The 15,997-nt window shown below is 38.9% G+C and overlaps 1 protein-coding gene across 1 annotated transcript in view; it reads left to right on the forward strand.

The window, feature by feature from the left end:
• Positions 1-15,997, forward strand: part of LOC110046412 (replication protein A 70 kDa DNA-binding subunit-like) — a 28,576-nt gene that overhangs the window by 8,891 nt on the left and 3,688 nt on the right. Inside the window, exons 8-20 of the mRNA XM_020752097.2 lie at positions 88-165; positions 661-763; positions 2,261-2,329; positions 2,609-2,713; positions 4,142-4,229; positions 4,322-4,389; positions 7,251-7,322; positions 7,593-7,668; positions 8,432-8,513; positions 8,590-8,660; positions 9,063-9,121; positions 9,663-9,725; positions 14,237-14,350. Coding sequence (XP_020607756.2) covers positions 88-165; positions 661-763; positions 2,261-2,329; positions 2,609-2,713; positions 4,142-4,229; positions 4,322-4,389; positions 7,251-7,322; positions 7,593-7,668; positions 8,432-8,513; positions 8,590-8,660; positions 9,063-9,121; positions 9,663-9,725; positions 14,237-14,350 — 1,048 coding nt within the window. The remainder of the gene's footprint in view (positions 1-87; positions 166-660; positions 764-2,260; positions 2,330-2,608; positions 2,714-4,141; positions 4,230-4,321; positions 4,390-7,250; positions 7,323-7,592; positions 7,669-8,431; positions 8,514-8,589; positions 8,661-9,062; positions 9,122-9,662; positions 9,726-14,236; positions 14,351-15,997) is intronic.

Consider the following 15,997-nt stretch of genomic DNA (forward strand, 5'->3'; position numbering starts at 1 on the left):
CAGAACTACATCAGTTTCTAAGCTACTCCAAAAGCACACAAAGAAAGTCAGAAAAGTGATTTTTATAGTACTGGTATTTTGTTGCAGTCACCAGCCACAAGTTTCCAAAGGTGATAGCACAAGACCTGTTCATCCAATCATGTCACTGACCCCATATCAGAACAGGTAAGGAGTATTTTAAATAATAATTAGAATATCTACGTAAGCATTTATATTTTACCTTTTGGGAATTATTATCTTCTATTTCATCTTTTTTTTTGTCTTCCTCTTTTTTACTTCATTCTCAATAAAGTTTATTAAAATACTGATAGTTCTTGCCTACGAGGTCTAAACAAAAATGAAAGGTTTGGTCATTCCCCCCACTGACTAACCTGGAAGATTCTGCAAATTCCTGTAAATAAGGTATTTTAATCCAATTTGACCAATGAGAATTCCAAGAAATGGGAATTTAACACAATGGATGTGTATTTCTACACAATTGTTATGTGGACAGATTAGATCACATCTTAACTGTTCAAAAGTGTATTTATGACTTAGAAACTAACATTTCTTCAACTTTCAATTGATGTAAGAATGTTAATATCTATCTTATTCCACAGTTATCGTTATACATATAAGCAATCTCTTCATTTATCTTGTCTATTTCTTAACTTCAAACAGGTGGACCATTCGTGCCCGTGTGACTAGCAAGTCAAACATACGTACCTGGAGCAACTCCAAAGGAGAGGGGCGTGTCTTCAATGTTGACCTAGTGGATGAGTCGGTTTGTAAACGATTTAATGTTAAATTCTGCATCATGTAGCTTTCCTTCAGTAAAAACATCAAAATAGTAATACAGTTGAACCCCTCTATTTTGAACACTCAGGGGAAACAAATGGTTGTTTGACATAGCAGGATTTTGAAATAGCCAATAGTAAATGAGTGAAGGGCAAATCCAAGGGAAATGGTTTTGAGTTTGAGATGGATGATTCTGGAAAATATCCATATCCTACCTCAGGTTACATGAACATTTTAACCCAACCTTGCCTTTGGAAATTCCAAAATGCTCTAACCCCCATGCCCTCCAAATTCCAAAATCATTAACGATTTTTTTCCAGACACTTCGGAATTCCTGTTTGACTCCCTAAAACTTCTAACGAATGGGAAACTTGCACCTTTTACCCCCTCCAAGAAAATTCTGTTCACAATTTTTTGGTCAAGCAAACCAGCAACTCAAGTTTGTTATAAAAGTTTAATAAAGTACACCAAAGCTGTGTTATCTTAAATTGCTTACTGCCAAATAAAACTTTTCGTTTTCAGTTCATTAGCTTCATATTTTCAGGGGGAGTAGATCATATTGATACCAGTGGAAGACAAAAGTTTAGAAGTTCATTATATGTGCCATCACCGGCCATATTTGAAATTTTGTTCATTGAGTAACTGCTGACCACTAGTAGTGCAGCCTACAAATCTCTCAGGTGTTCCATTTGGAAACGAGAGACTGGTGCGAGTTTTTCGCACCCAACAAGATTGTTGATTGACAATTTAAGTGCAGAAAGAAACACAGACTTGTTTCACATTTTATTAATCTATAGACTAACTCATAAACTTTAAGGCCTCTTTGATGTGGAGTACGCTGTACAACCCATCCATTCACTCATCTGCCTGATCACTAACACCTGCCTGATCGATCTTTATCCTGCTTTCATGGTTGGTTCATGCTTGATTTAGAAACTGGAAAAGTTATCAGATCAGCAATTTCAAGTGAAGCCTTTGGGGTCTTCCCCCTCTGGAAATTCAGAACTGAAACCCCCCATGTGTTTGAAATTTCAAACTGCGTTACCCCCCATGACTTCAGAATTCCAGTCTAAGAAACCCCCCTCTCCCTCGGAATTCCAAGATGCCGCCATGGTTTGGATATTTTCTGGAATCATCCAATAATGGGGAATTCGAAATAACTGAGTTCAAATAAGTGGGGTTTAGCCGTAATGGAATGAAAAATTGAAAAAAGTACAAGAGAAGTGCAAAAACAATCAACTATCAACTATCAACTATTAAAAAGCTTACCTTGGAGTTTCACGTAACAATCCAGTTTTGTATAAAGTTGTAATTTATGGCTTGGCATCCTAAACATCCCTTGGATAATTTCTTCGCCTTATTTTGGGGAACTTATTATGTATTGAGATAGGGTGAAGGGGGAGTCTATTAGTGGTGTAAAAAGCTGTTTAGAAATGAAGAAACAAACAAAAAAAAACTTTATGTACATGTATCATATTTTTAGGGAGAAATCAGAGCTACTGGATTTAATGATGCTGTGGACAAGTTCTACGAATTGCTTGAGGTTAACAAGGTTTGTAAAACATTTGCTTTCATTTAAAGGAGCACTATGTCTTCTAAAATAGACCCTAAATTATTTGTTTTTTGAGTAAATATCTGTCTAAATGGTGCAGAGCATCAGGGATGCATTTAATCTGCAAGACAACTGGTATTGATATCAATAGTTTTTGCACAACATTGGTATTCACAATATAACATTGTTTCTTCTCCACTGACAGAAATGTATGTTTAGCCCCAGAGGATCTGTAAAAAAAATTGATTGTTGTCATAACTTCCTAAATTCTTCTTCCAGGTGTTTTATATCTCCAAATGCTCCTTACGGACTGCAAACAAGCAATACTCATCCCTGAAGAATGACTATGAGATGTACCTGAACAATGACAGTATTATTGAGCTGGTAAGGATACATGTATCATCATATAGCTGTAGACTGACTGCTATTTAATTGGGTTTTTTCTCCTGCTAATAAAGACATTTCACTGGCAACTGAAGCAAAATGTGTGGTTTCGGAGAATATTCCGCTGCAACCCTAAGAAGGTTAAAGGAAATTTCAATTGGAGGGGGTTGGTGGGCTTAGGAACTCTTAAAGGTGAGTACAGTGTGTAGGATTTCAAGGCAAAAAGGCTCTTTGCAAGGGGAGTAGGAGTTTTACAGTCTGTTTCTTGACTGACAACAATTTACTTATCCACATTTCTTCACAAAATGTCACATTACATTACCCACAACAAACTTTAAAGTACTCCAGATTCCAAAATCACTTGAAGGGTGGCAAATTGTCTTTCAAAAAATTGTCTGTGAAAGTTTTTAGTTGAATTTCATTTGACGTTCTTGCAGTCTTTTAGTGGTTATGTCTGTCTTCCAGTGTCAATTTTTTTACAAAGCTGTCTTGGAGTCTTGAGTTTTTGCAAGGCTAAGGAAGTCTCAAAGTCCTGATTGTTTTATGCCCTTCTCGCCACTGGATGTTGAATTTCAATAGCTGTGCTTAGTTTCAAATTTCCCAGAGAAGATAAATCCAAAATTCTCCTATTCACCTGAATTGTCTGAATTCCACAAAACTTATCACCACATCATTTTGGTGCTTGAAAAATAGCTAGGTTGTTTTGGATATCACAACAAAGTGTTATATCCGAATTTCCAGTTCCAGCCAGTTTGCAGAAGCTGGTGAAAAGAGACGAAACCCACACAAGGCATGGTTCCTCACAATGAAAGGCACAAAGTTTGGAAACTTATCTGTGTTAGACTGTGTGAGCTCATTGTCATATAGCTCACTCTGGAACTCATAGTTTTAGGATCTGAATCTCTTGTGCTTGCACTTAAAAGACTTTGAAGTCGTGGGTTCTCAGTTAAAAATGTCTTAAGCGCACAAAGAATAATGCTAGTCTTGCTTTCTCTCAAAGTCTTACATTTACCATTCGCCACCCGTACTTGGTTTTGTTTTAAATTATGAAACATATACATCAATTTCTCAAATCATTCTAACTGTCTTAACAACATTAGTTACATACATCAAAAAAGTCAGCATACACCATTCCAGATCACTGAACTGTGCTTTCCAAATTTAACTGGGCAGTGTGTTTTTTTTATCAAATGTTGTGTCTAGGTGGGGTTTTAATGACACTGAGAAAATAGTAATTATAATACCTCCAATGTTTCCTTTGGCTGTTCCGGCCAATTTGAGGTGGAGCAGTTGACTGGGGGTCACTGTCTTGTGATGACTTGACCAGGAGACCTAGTGTTACTTAAAAAATTTGCAAATTTTTTGGTCATCTAACATTCTTTTATGATAATAATGAGTAATAAACTTGTAATGTACTTATTTTTTCAGTGCAGTGACCCTTGCAACTTGCCAACCATTCAATACAACTTTGTCCAGATTGGTGACTTGGGAAATTTTAATGCAGATTCACTAGTTGGTGAGTAATTGATTTTTTCCTTATAGACAGGAGGTGGAAATGATTGACAATGAAAACGTATTAATAAATTTACTTATTTTTTTTTTCAACAGATGTTCTTGGTATTGTAATTAGCTGTGATGATGTCACTCAGATAACCACTAGGACAACTAACAGACAGGTTTGTGACTTTCATGGTACCTTTTTAATGATGAGTAAAATTCTGTAGCCCTACATAATAATAATTCCCTACATCCTGTAGCCCTACATTCCACTATCGTGCCCTGAGCACTGGTGTGATTATGTGACTGTTTATTACAAAGTGTTTTCCCTTACTAACTGCAGTGTAGCATGGAATCAATGAAATCTGTAAAACCATTATTATTAAGTTCTTTATCTGGAGTTGACTGTTGGTTTGTATAAAATCATGGTGTCAATTTTTTTAAAATTTACTGATCAGTGAGTTTCAAGTACAAACTAAGTAGTGAAAAGTTTCTGACAATCTCACATTATTTAACAAGTACATCATTTAAGTGAATATATGAAAGCTCATGGTCATGAACTGCAGAGAAAGAAACGAACTCCTTGCAGTCATGTACACAGCTTGAACAGCTATGAAATTACAGCCTGAAAAAATTCAGGCTTGAACAGGATTTTAACCCATTCAGACCCGTGCAATACCAGTGCAGCGTTCTTCCAACTGAGCTATTAAGCGAATGTAATATACCTGGTGAAGATACAACAAACAAAAAACAAACTTTATTCGCTCTTGTACTTACAATTTTTATGTATCTAATTTACACAAACAAACAAAGTTGCCATCAGAGGCTTCTAAACATTAGAGATCCCCTGCAAACGCGATGTCTAAATAAAGATTCAGTTGTCGTACTATCAAGTCTTCACAGGAACGGGAATAAAGAGAAAGGAAGTGAAGATTCTAATTGAAATAATATTGGCCTCGCATCATTGTGATTGTGTGATTTTGCATGCACACGAAATTTCTTGCAGCTTTGTAATAGAATGTTAAGGTTATAAGGACATGTTACCACAATAATATTACATGTAATGCCAGAATGCGATAGCAAATATTAGCAAATCAGTTTCAACAAATGCTTCTATGATAACCTAAGTGACATGAACATTGAGTGATTTGCGATTGAAGCGGCGGAGCTGGGGGTGTCTTGAAAACTTAGACCTCAGACACTCTGCGTGTCACAAAAACTCGACCCGAGAAATAAAAGAATTCAGCGTTTGCCATGGATTGCTATGAGATGTCTTGTTTACAGTGTTTACTGTTTGTCAATACAATGTCATAGGCAGAATCTGTGGAGAGAGAGGGAGAGAGAGAAAATAATACCAACTTTCCTATCGTTTTTTGGTTGTTTACAAGTATAGACTAAGTTGATTAAATTTATTTATTTAGAAGCCATTCGAGCCAAGCCTAGTTAGCGTTAGGTGCGGGTTTTGCAAAACAAATATAGAGTCTCGTAGCGGAACTGGATATTCACAAACATGTAGGTGCTTTAGATCTAGGAAATTGTATTGACGAACAGTAAACAAGACATCTTGAAGCAGTCGGCAGCAAACATTCAATTATTTGATATTTTGGGTCTAAGTTTTCGAGACACCCAACGAGCAGGCGAGTATTGGTTGTGAGCGCATGAACAAGGGTATCTTCAATACAAGCTGCTATAATACAACAAGAACTGCCAACAGATTCAATAAAAGAGTTACAGTTCAACCCCTATTAAACAACCACCCTTGGGGTATGGATAGTGGCTGCTTAAAGTGGGCTGGCCGCTTAATACATCTAGAGGTGAAAACAATACAGAAGTCTTCATCGGGACTTTGATTACTGGCAGCCTAATATGGGTGGCCGTTTAATAGGTGGCCATTTAATAGGGGTTTGACTGTATGTATATATACCTAGTGTACTTCATACATAATATATAACTAGTGTACTTTGTACTTATTTCACCTCATGTATTATATTGTTCACTGAAAAACCTTTTAAGGAGTGTACAATAAAATTTTATTATCTTTATTATTATTATTATTATTATGTATATTTTCCCCTTTAGGCAAAATAAAGTGAAATGCTGTTGAAGTAACTAGAACATTGGTTTGGTTGAAGCTTGATATTTGCAGCATATGTGTGAGATTTGCAAACAACTGCAACCGTAGTGGTTACTGAAATCAGTTTTAACTTAAATTTTGCACAAGAAATGGCGCTTTTGCGATTTTCTTATATTTCAGGTTATATAAAAGGCATGATGGCGTTATAGTCTACCAATTACAGAGTGTTTCCTTGTTTTCGAATCAAGAACGTTGCAAAGCGTATACCATCTTCATCATCCTCATCTCTCGTTCTTCCACATCAGCAATGTAATAGGCTCAGCTTGATAGGGCTTAACGATCAAATTAAAAGGGTCCTCCCCTTCTCCCACTGACTGTGGTGTATCAACATCAGATGAAAATAATGTATTACTGGATAATTCATCATCTAAGGACATTTTCCAGTGAATAAAATTGCCAAAAAAAGAGCGCAGCAAGTGGTATCCTTGTAGGAAATTCACTGCTGCGAAGTGATGGATCAAAAGTTACACAGGCCTAGTTCCAGGCCTTGGAACATGATGTTTGCATTTTTGGCAACTTTGGAGGGATAGAAAAGTTGCTTTATGCCCTGGACCAGAGCTTAAATTGGAAGTTTATGAATTAGTGCAACATAGACTTCTAGAATGAAATGGGGGCAAAAAGCTCGTTTCATAGGCACTTTAAGCTGTGTATGTAACTGCAATGATCAGTTATATCTTCATAAATCAAATAAGTAAATTAGCCTCTGTAGCTGGCAGTTTAGACGAGGTAAAGTGTGTGAGCAAGCAGCAGGAGCAGCAATGCTGCGAGGGGATCACACTCTACATGCATATGTGGTCCTATAACCCAACCAACTAAATTGCCAGCTATGCAGGCTAAAGTAAATCAAACCCTGTTTTATACATGCCCAATATTTCTCATTGTTAGTGTTTCTGTGAATATTTTCAGGTTTCTAAGAGGGACATAACTCTGTTAGACAGATCTGAAAAGAGTGTCAGAGCAACTCTGTGGGGAGATGATGTATGTATGACAAACAGGACTCAATACTTTAAGAGTAATTTTTCAAGTCGTTGAGCTGTAGTGCAGCATCAGCATTATATCACTCCAAGTACTTGGTATTGCTTCCGTGAGTTTCCCTGTAATATTTGTCAAATTTATGACAATTTTATGTGATAACTTGCTCATCGATATTATAAAATCACCATATTTTGAAGTTGTCAAATGCACATTCAGTGTACTTTGATTTACCATAATTCTATAAAGTGTAATTATTCTCGCCTCTTTTCCTAGGCTGAGAAATTTGATGAGCATGTTGGAAAGAATCCTGTTCTTGCATTAAAAGGAGCAAGGGTCTCAGAATTTGGTGGTAGGTACCAAGAAATGTGACTTCAACCCACAAGTGCCACTGGCTTCTCTAGTCAGACAATCCAGGTTGGATAAGTCAGTTTTAACAGCTACAGATTCATGCAACTGATTACTGTAACAGCAACTCTGAGGTGCAGTTTATTCAGCCTATGTGCTCTGCAGCCTCTGTTCAGTTCTGCCCTGAATAAGTCTCACTATATGTTATGTAACTGCCCCTTGTAGAGTACTAATAATGTGCAAATCATTTGTTTTCCATGAACTCATCTTTGTTATCCTGAGTATGTGCAATGCAAAACCATGTTAAAGTTGGTTTTCTGGAAAGAAGAATGTTGAATATTGAATCTGTTCTGAATTAATTTTGCCCGATTTGCCTGTGCCAATGAACTGAAGCAGTAGTGCATGGGCGCCTTTGCAATTATGTTAATTTTGTTTGTTATGAAAAATCTTGTATTCATATTTTTGAAGCATATGGTTTGTAAATTGTTAAGGAATAAACTGTCTCAAGTTTTTTTGGTTGGAGTCGTTGGAACTTCTTGAGACAGAATCTCTTATTAGACATTTTAGTGTGTAGTATAACATTATATTTTTCACTTCATTTGTATTTTGCTCATCCTCAAGGTTCTGCCAAAATATTGCAATACTCGAAATATCCAGTGATTTCAGACACTACAATGTCTCATAAGATATATTACCTTAATTGTTATTAAGGAATGTGCTCAAGGTTTCATGCCTTTTGGTTAATAATGGAGTTGCTTCTTTTCAAGGTCGTTCTCTGTCAATCTTAAACTCAACCAACATGAGGGTAAATCCTATGGAGGTCAAGGAGGCATACAATTTGCGTGGATGGTAAACTTATACTTTTTGGATTGTTCCAACATGTCTACTGGATTTTCAATAATTTTATGTTCCTGTTTTGATGTAGGTATGACAATGTTGGTAAAAATTCAAATATCGAGTCTCTTTCTGGACAGAGATCTGAAGGAGGAGCTATGGGTAAGTACCTCATATTTTCAAATCATTTCTGTTTCCACTAGTCATCTTATGTTGTTCTCTAAAATGTTGAGTTTCTTTTTTCACTCTGCTGCTGCTACTGTAGTTGTACACCGTCCTCCAAATCATTTTGGGGTTTAACTACTCTCAAAATGTGACTTTATCTCTGATAAAAATGATTTTAGATTAGCATTAACTGGTTTCTGATCAATCAGGGGACTTACTTAAAACAAAAAAACAAGCGATTGAATACCATTGTTTTCACACTGCTCGTTACTCTCATATTGTGGTGTGGCCCAATAATTGTACTTTACTCCAATGCGTGCAAGATAGGACAAGACAGATAACAAGTTACATCACTCTGAGCCCTGATGTTACTTTAGACAATATTTTTGTTGTTTTCAGGTTCAAATTATATGACCTTCCTTCAAATTAAAGATGAAAACCTTGGTATGGGAGAGAAGGTAACAGTACTAGTATGAGAACAGTGGATAAGAACTAAAGGACCCATATCAGCCTTGTAGAGTTAACCGGCAGCCAAATATTTTCGAGCAGAGTTTTAGAATGCAAAGTGAAAAATCGAGGGGCGAGGGACATTTTTGCGGTCATTTTCTGCTGTCACGTAGGTGTAGTCTAGTGAAATCTGGATCGGCAGCAATGTTGTACCGATTCCTTTACCTTCAGTCTTTGGTCTTTTTTAAGTGACGAGTGCATAATTTTAGATATCAGTACTAACATATTTGGTAGTTGTTTATTCAAAACACATAGGAATTCGAAAGGAGTATTGACCAACGGAACTAATCCCAGGGAGTCTATGAAGAAAACTTTGGGATTCCTTTAACCGGCTCCAATTAACATTTACGTTTTGTTGTTATTTTCTTTAATCAACCTTTAATGCATATAATACTTCTCCTGTAATTAATCTAAGTCTGAGTCAGTGAAGATTATTGTTGCTTTCAGGCTAGTGGGAAAATATAAGTTTCGTGTCCCGTTTTATTGTTCTAGGCGGATTATGTCACTGTTAAAGCCACTGTTGTGTATATCAAGAAGGACAATTGTATGTACAAGGTGAGATAATTCTTCTCTGCCCCGCTAAAACGCCTTTTCTGTAGTCTAAGACTGCGCCCAACACAGAAACTTTGGACAGTTATTACAAGGGCCTCGTTAGCATTTTTTTTTTATTTACTCGCGTTTTTGGAGTTTCGGTTCTGGAATCAATTCTCTCTTCCATCTTATCTTTCACTCCTTATTGAGGTCATAAAACGTGCTATAAAAGGAGAGGAAAGTCTTTGGACAGCGAAAAAATGTAAACCAGGAGCTAAGAAGAAGACATAAGCGGAATCTCTCGTAGGCAAGAGGAAAACTTTGGCCGACAGTCACTATGGATCGTTTGTACTCGTACCCGAGTAAAGACGTGACATTTTCACCACTCTTGAAAAATAGTCTTGAAATGGCGGAAACTCGCATTACTTTTTCGCGAGAATATCATGTCATGGCTCCTGGTCGTATATAGAGATTCTTCCTCGTTCTTCGCTTGGTGGTGAGGTGACTTCGCTTGGCGAGTTCCTTGGTGGCGAGATGACCGGTAACTGTTTGACCAGGGCAGAAAAAGGCCGGGCGGTGAAACGGGCAGTCCGCTCTTGGTCCAATGTGTGATACGAAGAAAGACTGGCACGAGCGCTCCTTCCGCGCTTCCGGTGAGATTAATGGCTGCCAAAAATCTCCTCTCGACGAACTGGAAATCAACTTTTCTTTCTTTATTTTTGAGCCACCAGTGGTGTCTTTTCAAAAGCCTTTTTGATGCTTTAGACCTAAAAGTCAATACGTTTATGTCTGTTGTAATGATGCTTAAGTAACTTCGTCGTAGGCTACCCAAATTTGAGTGAAGTAAGACAGTGTCGAATGCAGGTATGTCCCGCTTATCATGACCAAGCCGTGATGCGCTGCTTCTTTTACGAGTACTCCACATTACTCCACTCTAAATTTTACATATGTTGAAGATCGATAGCATTTACATAACATAGTAAAAAAACCAGCCGGATATATTTGGATATAGCAGCGTTTCAGAACTTCAAAGTTTCCCTCCTCTTGCCGCACGCTTGCAAGGATTTCGCCATAGAGTTTACCGCGAACGAAAAGTAATAAAATTTTGCTTGTTTGAGTTTCGTCTGAATTGCAAGCAACACGTGATGCCTCACCAAGGCATAAGAACTTTCGTCTGTAAATACTGCTCACTTTTGTTTGTGTAAAAATCCAATTAATCGCTGGTTGTCGATGAAAAGGAGCGCCCGGCGATCTGTGTTTTGTAACTAAACATGACAAGATGACTTTAATTACGCTCTTTCGTGTAAAAACGTACATCCAACTCAAAGAGTATCTCTAGCTTTATATATGTTTGACTGATTTGATAAATATTTGAGAGCATGTTAGAAGTTTAGCTGGACATGTGGCAAGACAGCAGATATTAAATCGGCAAAATTACGGTAGCACTTTTCAATCAACCCGATTAACTATTTCATTTTGTTGTTTGACTTCTCAAAACTCCTTGTCTTCTTCGTTTTCGCAGTATAAAATTTCCCTATGAAGAAACCGTGATCTTAGTAGGCTTTTAGCGTTGTCAAAAATTATCGCATCATCTCAGCACAAAAGATGGGGAAAAACTTTGGCAAGATTTTTTATTGAGAAATTAAAAAAACACCGACTCGGACTTGAAAGTGCACGCGCTACATTATGCAAATTAGCTACTTGTACGCGTCAGACTTTCCTGGTCGGCAAACAAGCAGAAACAATAAGAAACTGATCGAAAACAGATTTAAGTTGTGATTAAGCATTATTCTGATTGTTCTGAGAAACGTACAAATTAACCGGCGATACCAGAGTAAAGAGTTTCATAACGTTTATTCGTAAGTCAGAAGAAATGCAAAAGATTACGCGTACAACTAGCGCGAGCAGATCTTATAGCGCGAAATATGAAGTCCTGTTTTCCGGCAACCTGAAAAACTCACCTTTGCCCATTGCCTCTGAACAAAAATGCACCAAAAACCTTCCTCCTTCGTATAGAAGGGAGTTTCGTAGAATTTCTTTAGAAATCTAAGTTCCAGTGTAAGTAAGCGGAATCTGCTCGTTTTAGTAGACCCCAGTCTACTGCATCACACCTTTTTGCTCGGACCCGCTCGTTTCACCGCCCTACATATAAGCGCCCTGGTTTGACTTTGTTGCTGTGCGCGCGCCGGTTGCAACAAGCGAACAATCATCATCTAAACTTATCAAACATACATAGACTGAAATGGTTCTTCGAAAACGTTCAATAACTCGATAACAACTACGTAAACACGAACACTAAAAGTTGGGGGCGAACTCGCCATGGGGCGAAACCGGTATCATTCATTACATGTACAGTCAAACCTCTCTGCAACGGCCACCTTGGAGACAGATGAAAGTGGCCGTTTATATGGCCTGCGAAGCAAGCATTCCCGTACCAAAAGCTTTTCTGCATTTTGAATGTGGCTAAATGTAATTTAGGCTAAGTTAAACGCGAGACAATGCTGGCCAGTAGTATCTCCCAGGGGTTTCGTGCAGGGGCACCACATGGTTTACAGTTAAGCTTCAGATGTCAAGTCATTCCGCGTTTGCTATCGCTATCGGATAGTTCTCACGGTGCTTTTATTCCCGGCCCATCCCTCCCTCCAGTCATGGTAAGTATGTGGTAAGTATCTGTGTGTCCACTGTTTTTCAGTGTGACGGTGCCGGTTGGGTGGTTGCCGCTCACAGGGTTGTCATGGTTACCCTATGCGTTCGGCTCGGTGGCACTCGTGGCTTCACCCTCCTTTTAGGCACCACTCCCCAAGCTCATCTGTTGTCGATGAGTTTAACCATTTTACTGTTGAGCGAGAGCAAAAATTCGACGAAGCCCTGCTTCATCAACTTTTTGCTCTCGCTCCAATTTACGCGCGGCCAGAATGCGGAAAAGCTCTTCGTAAGATAGCGCTTGCTACGCAGGCTACCGTTTATATAGAGAGGTGCCGTTATGGGGAGGTGGGGGTGAAATAAGTCAGCTGTTTTTTCAGGGGGTACAACATTTTACATTTACAATACCTAACTGTGACACAATCAAAATATATCATTAAAACAGAGACCAACGACGCGCGGTGACCTTTTACAACATAACATGATGTTAGGTAAACACCATTCGTCAGTCGTTGATTAACTGGCCTGGGTTAGTCGAATGGTGGATAACGCTATCCACCGGATAAACTGCTATCCACCGGATAGCGTTGTTTGTTTGGTCAACACTTATCCACTGGGTAGCGATTTATCCGGTGGATAGTGTTATCCAGCCTCCCAACAACCGGGGCCTGGCCGTTGAAAACGGCGACGCCGAAAACAACGTCGATTAAAAAACGAATTTATATTTTACTTACGAATCTTTAGTACTCTTAAGTCATTTAGTTTATTACTGTCGAAATAGTCTCGAAACTAAATCTGGAACACAGCTATGGTATTTGAAGTAAAATGTTTTCCAGACAACGCAGAATTAGGTCATTTCGTGTTGTTGTTTTGAAGAGGACGGCAAAGAAATTTACCAAGAATTATAAGGCTCGTGCACAGCCATCGTATTGCTGATTAAACCTTTTGTTTAGCGACGTTCCCTTTGCCGTTGCCGTCGCCGTCGTGGTTTTCTTAAATTCCCTATTTTGTTAGTGTGGGACGCGCTTTAGTGCCCATTGCCGTTGTGGAGAGGTGGCCGTTGTAGAGGTTAAAATAAGGGTGAATTTATGGATTGTCCGCGAGGAGGAAAAAAGTTGGCTTTTGTAGAGAGGAGGCCGTTAGTGCAGTGGAGGTTCGACTGTAATAGTTTGCAGTACTGCTTGACAATCGGTTGTTTCCCGTTTCCGGGCTTCTTTCTTCTCAAGAAAAGCACGGCCAAAACAGCAAATATTGTTTCCGAATTCTGCAGTTCATAATCTTTCTATTGATATCTGTGGTAGTTTCCTTAAAAACAACTCGGGTACGATTTTTTTCTCTCAAGGACAACCGTGAAGGTAGAAAGACGATCGATACATAACACGCACGTGGTCAATTTACAGCTGCATTTGATGTCTAAGTTACAGTAATAAAACACTTACTTCTTTGACGATATCAAGTCAGATTACTTTCAGTAAACACAGTTCAGGAAACAGATCGAACTAGGTCAGGAAAGATGTCAGCGAAACAGGTCAGCGATACATAAACGTCTTCCTCGTGCCTGTGGTATTCGAGCTCAAAGGCTGGCCTTTTTCACGTGTAATTACATACCCAAATGTCAATCAAAATCAGTGAAGGAAATATTTTAAAATTGTTCATTGTATCAACGAAACAGATGTAATTCATGAAATGCTGGTGTAGTTGTCTTTCGTTGTTGTAAAGTGTTTCAATTTCATTTTGACACACTTGGATTCCAAGATCGACAAGTTTAAAACGCCGACAACTTCTTCGAAAAGCCTGACACTCAGGCTTCCAAGATTAAATCGCCGCACGAAACCTGGTTGTTGCATTTTGTTTTCTGGCGCATTTACAATGTTTTGCTTTGTTTTTCGTAGGCTTGTCCCTCTGCAGAATGTAACAAGAAGGTTATCGAAGAAGGAGATGGTGCTTATCGTTGTGAGAAGTGTAACAAGACTTATCCTGACTTCAAGTATCGCCTTATGTTACTGGTAAGTGTCAAGTGACAATTAAAGAGCCGAAGACTGCATCATCATAGTCTGCGTGGGAAGCGTTTCCGTGGGGTTTGGAAGCAGAGAAAGACCGAGGAACGGGATTTTCGGTGTTTTGCCTGCGCGAAAAATGGGGCGAGAGCCAAAAAAAAGAAAGAGGGGCTAGCATCATAAGAGCTGTCTATCATGCAACATACCTTAAGTCCTCGAATTAGCGCCCGGGGCGCTTATTTGAGATTTAGGAGAAGATGGGGGCGCTTATTCGAGGGGGCACTAAATCGAGGGGGGGGGGGGGCGGGGGGCGCTTGTTTAATTTTTCCCAAATCGTGGCCTGACAGGATCATTTTTTTAATACATCATCTGCGCGTAAACAACAACATAAGCTGTTTATCGACATAAGTAGCTGATCCTTATGTTTAAATCGCGGCACCGTTAGTACTTAACGTGTTCAAGGTGTTCACTTCACAAACTGAAACAATGTACAAATCTGATACTACACGACGAAAACCATACTTCCTTTGTTGTCTCATTACTCGTTCAAAAAATGGGGGAAGGGGAGGGGGGCGCTTATTTTAAATTTTGGCCGATAAGAGGGGCGCTTATACGAAGGGGGCGCTTATTCGAGGGGTGGGGTCTGGGCTAATTCGAGGATTTACGGTATTGCAACAAATGGAATTAAAAACGATTGGCCAATGAGAACTCGGAAGAAAAACCATAGACCCAGGTTGTAAGGGCGAGGTAGCCGTTCTGTGCCAATGTAAGATTAGTTGGTGATTTTGGTTCTGATTGGTTTAGAAACCAGAACAAAACTGAACTCCAGCATGTTCCTTTGATTGCAGTCGAACCTCTATTACGCGGCCACCTATTAAGCGGCCACGTTATCAAAGTCCCGAAATCAATGTCAGTAAAATACTGTGAACAAAACGCCTATTAACCGGCCACCTCTACTAAGCGGCCGCGGCCACCTCTACTAAGCGGCCGCGGCCACCTTTTGGTCGTCCCGATGAGGGTTTTTCTATTGTCTTTACCCACATTAAACGGCCACCCAAAACTTAAAAACTTTGTTTTGGAAAAGGCGATAGCAGGTAAGAGTCCGAAATAGAAGGTGACGAGTGATAAAAACATTTAAACACACGTTTATCATGATTTATTTTGAAGTGACTCCATGTTCACTAAGAAATTAACCCGATGCTGAAAAATATTCAAGGTACATCAACCTTTATTAAGCGGCCAAGGCAATAATTTAAAACCGGAAAAAGGACTTAGTATCAGTGAAAGTACTGCAACGATCGGGAGCTGTGAAACTTAGGAAAGTGTTTACTGTAAAGGCCTGTCCAAACGGGAAATTTTGGCGGCCAAACATCAAACATTATTTGCTGACCAAACATGCTGATGTTGAAGTGAGTGGCCAAACGGTTAATACATGTTTGATCAAACACAGATCAAACAATGGATACAAGCCACTGAGCAAGCGTTATACGCATGCGCGCGCCAAACATGTTTGATACGGCTGTCCAAACGAACAAAACATAGCCCATCAAACAGGAGAACAAAAGAAATGTTTTAAGTTGTTTGATCGAATGTTTGATGACCTTCAAATTTTATCAAACACGATCAAACAGCACCAAACAAGGTGGCCAAACGGTA

This window comes from Orbicella faveolata, unplaced genomic scaffold (assembly GCF_042242905.1).
Source record: "Orbicella faveolata isolate gen_17 unplaced genomic scaffold, um_ofav_v1 contig_47, whole genome shotgun sequence".
Taxonomy (NCBI): domain Eukaryota; kingdom Metazoa; phylum Cnidaria; class Anthozoa; order Scleractinia; family Merulinidae; genus Orbicella; species Orbicella faveolata.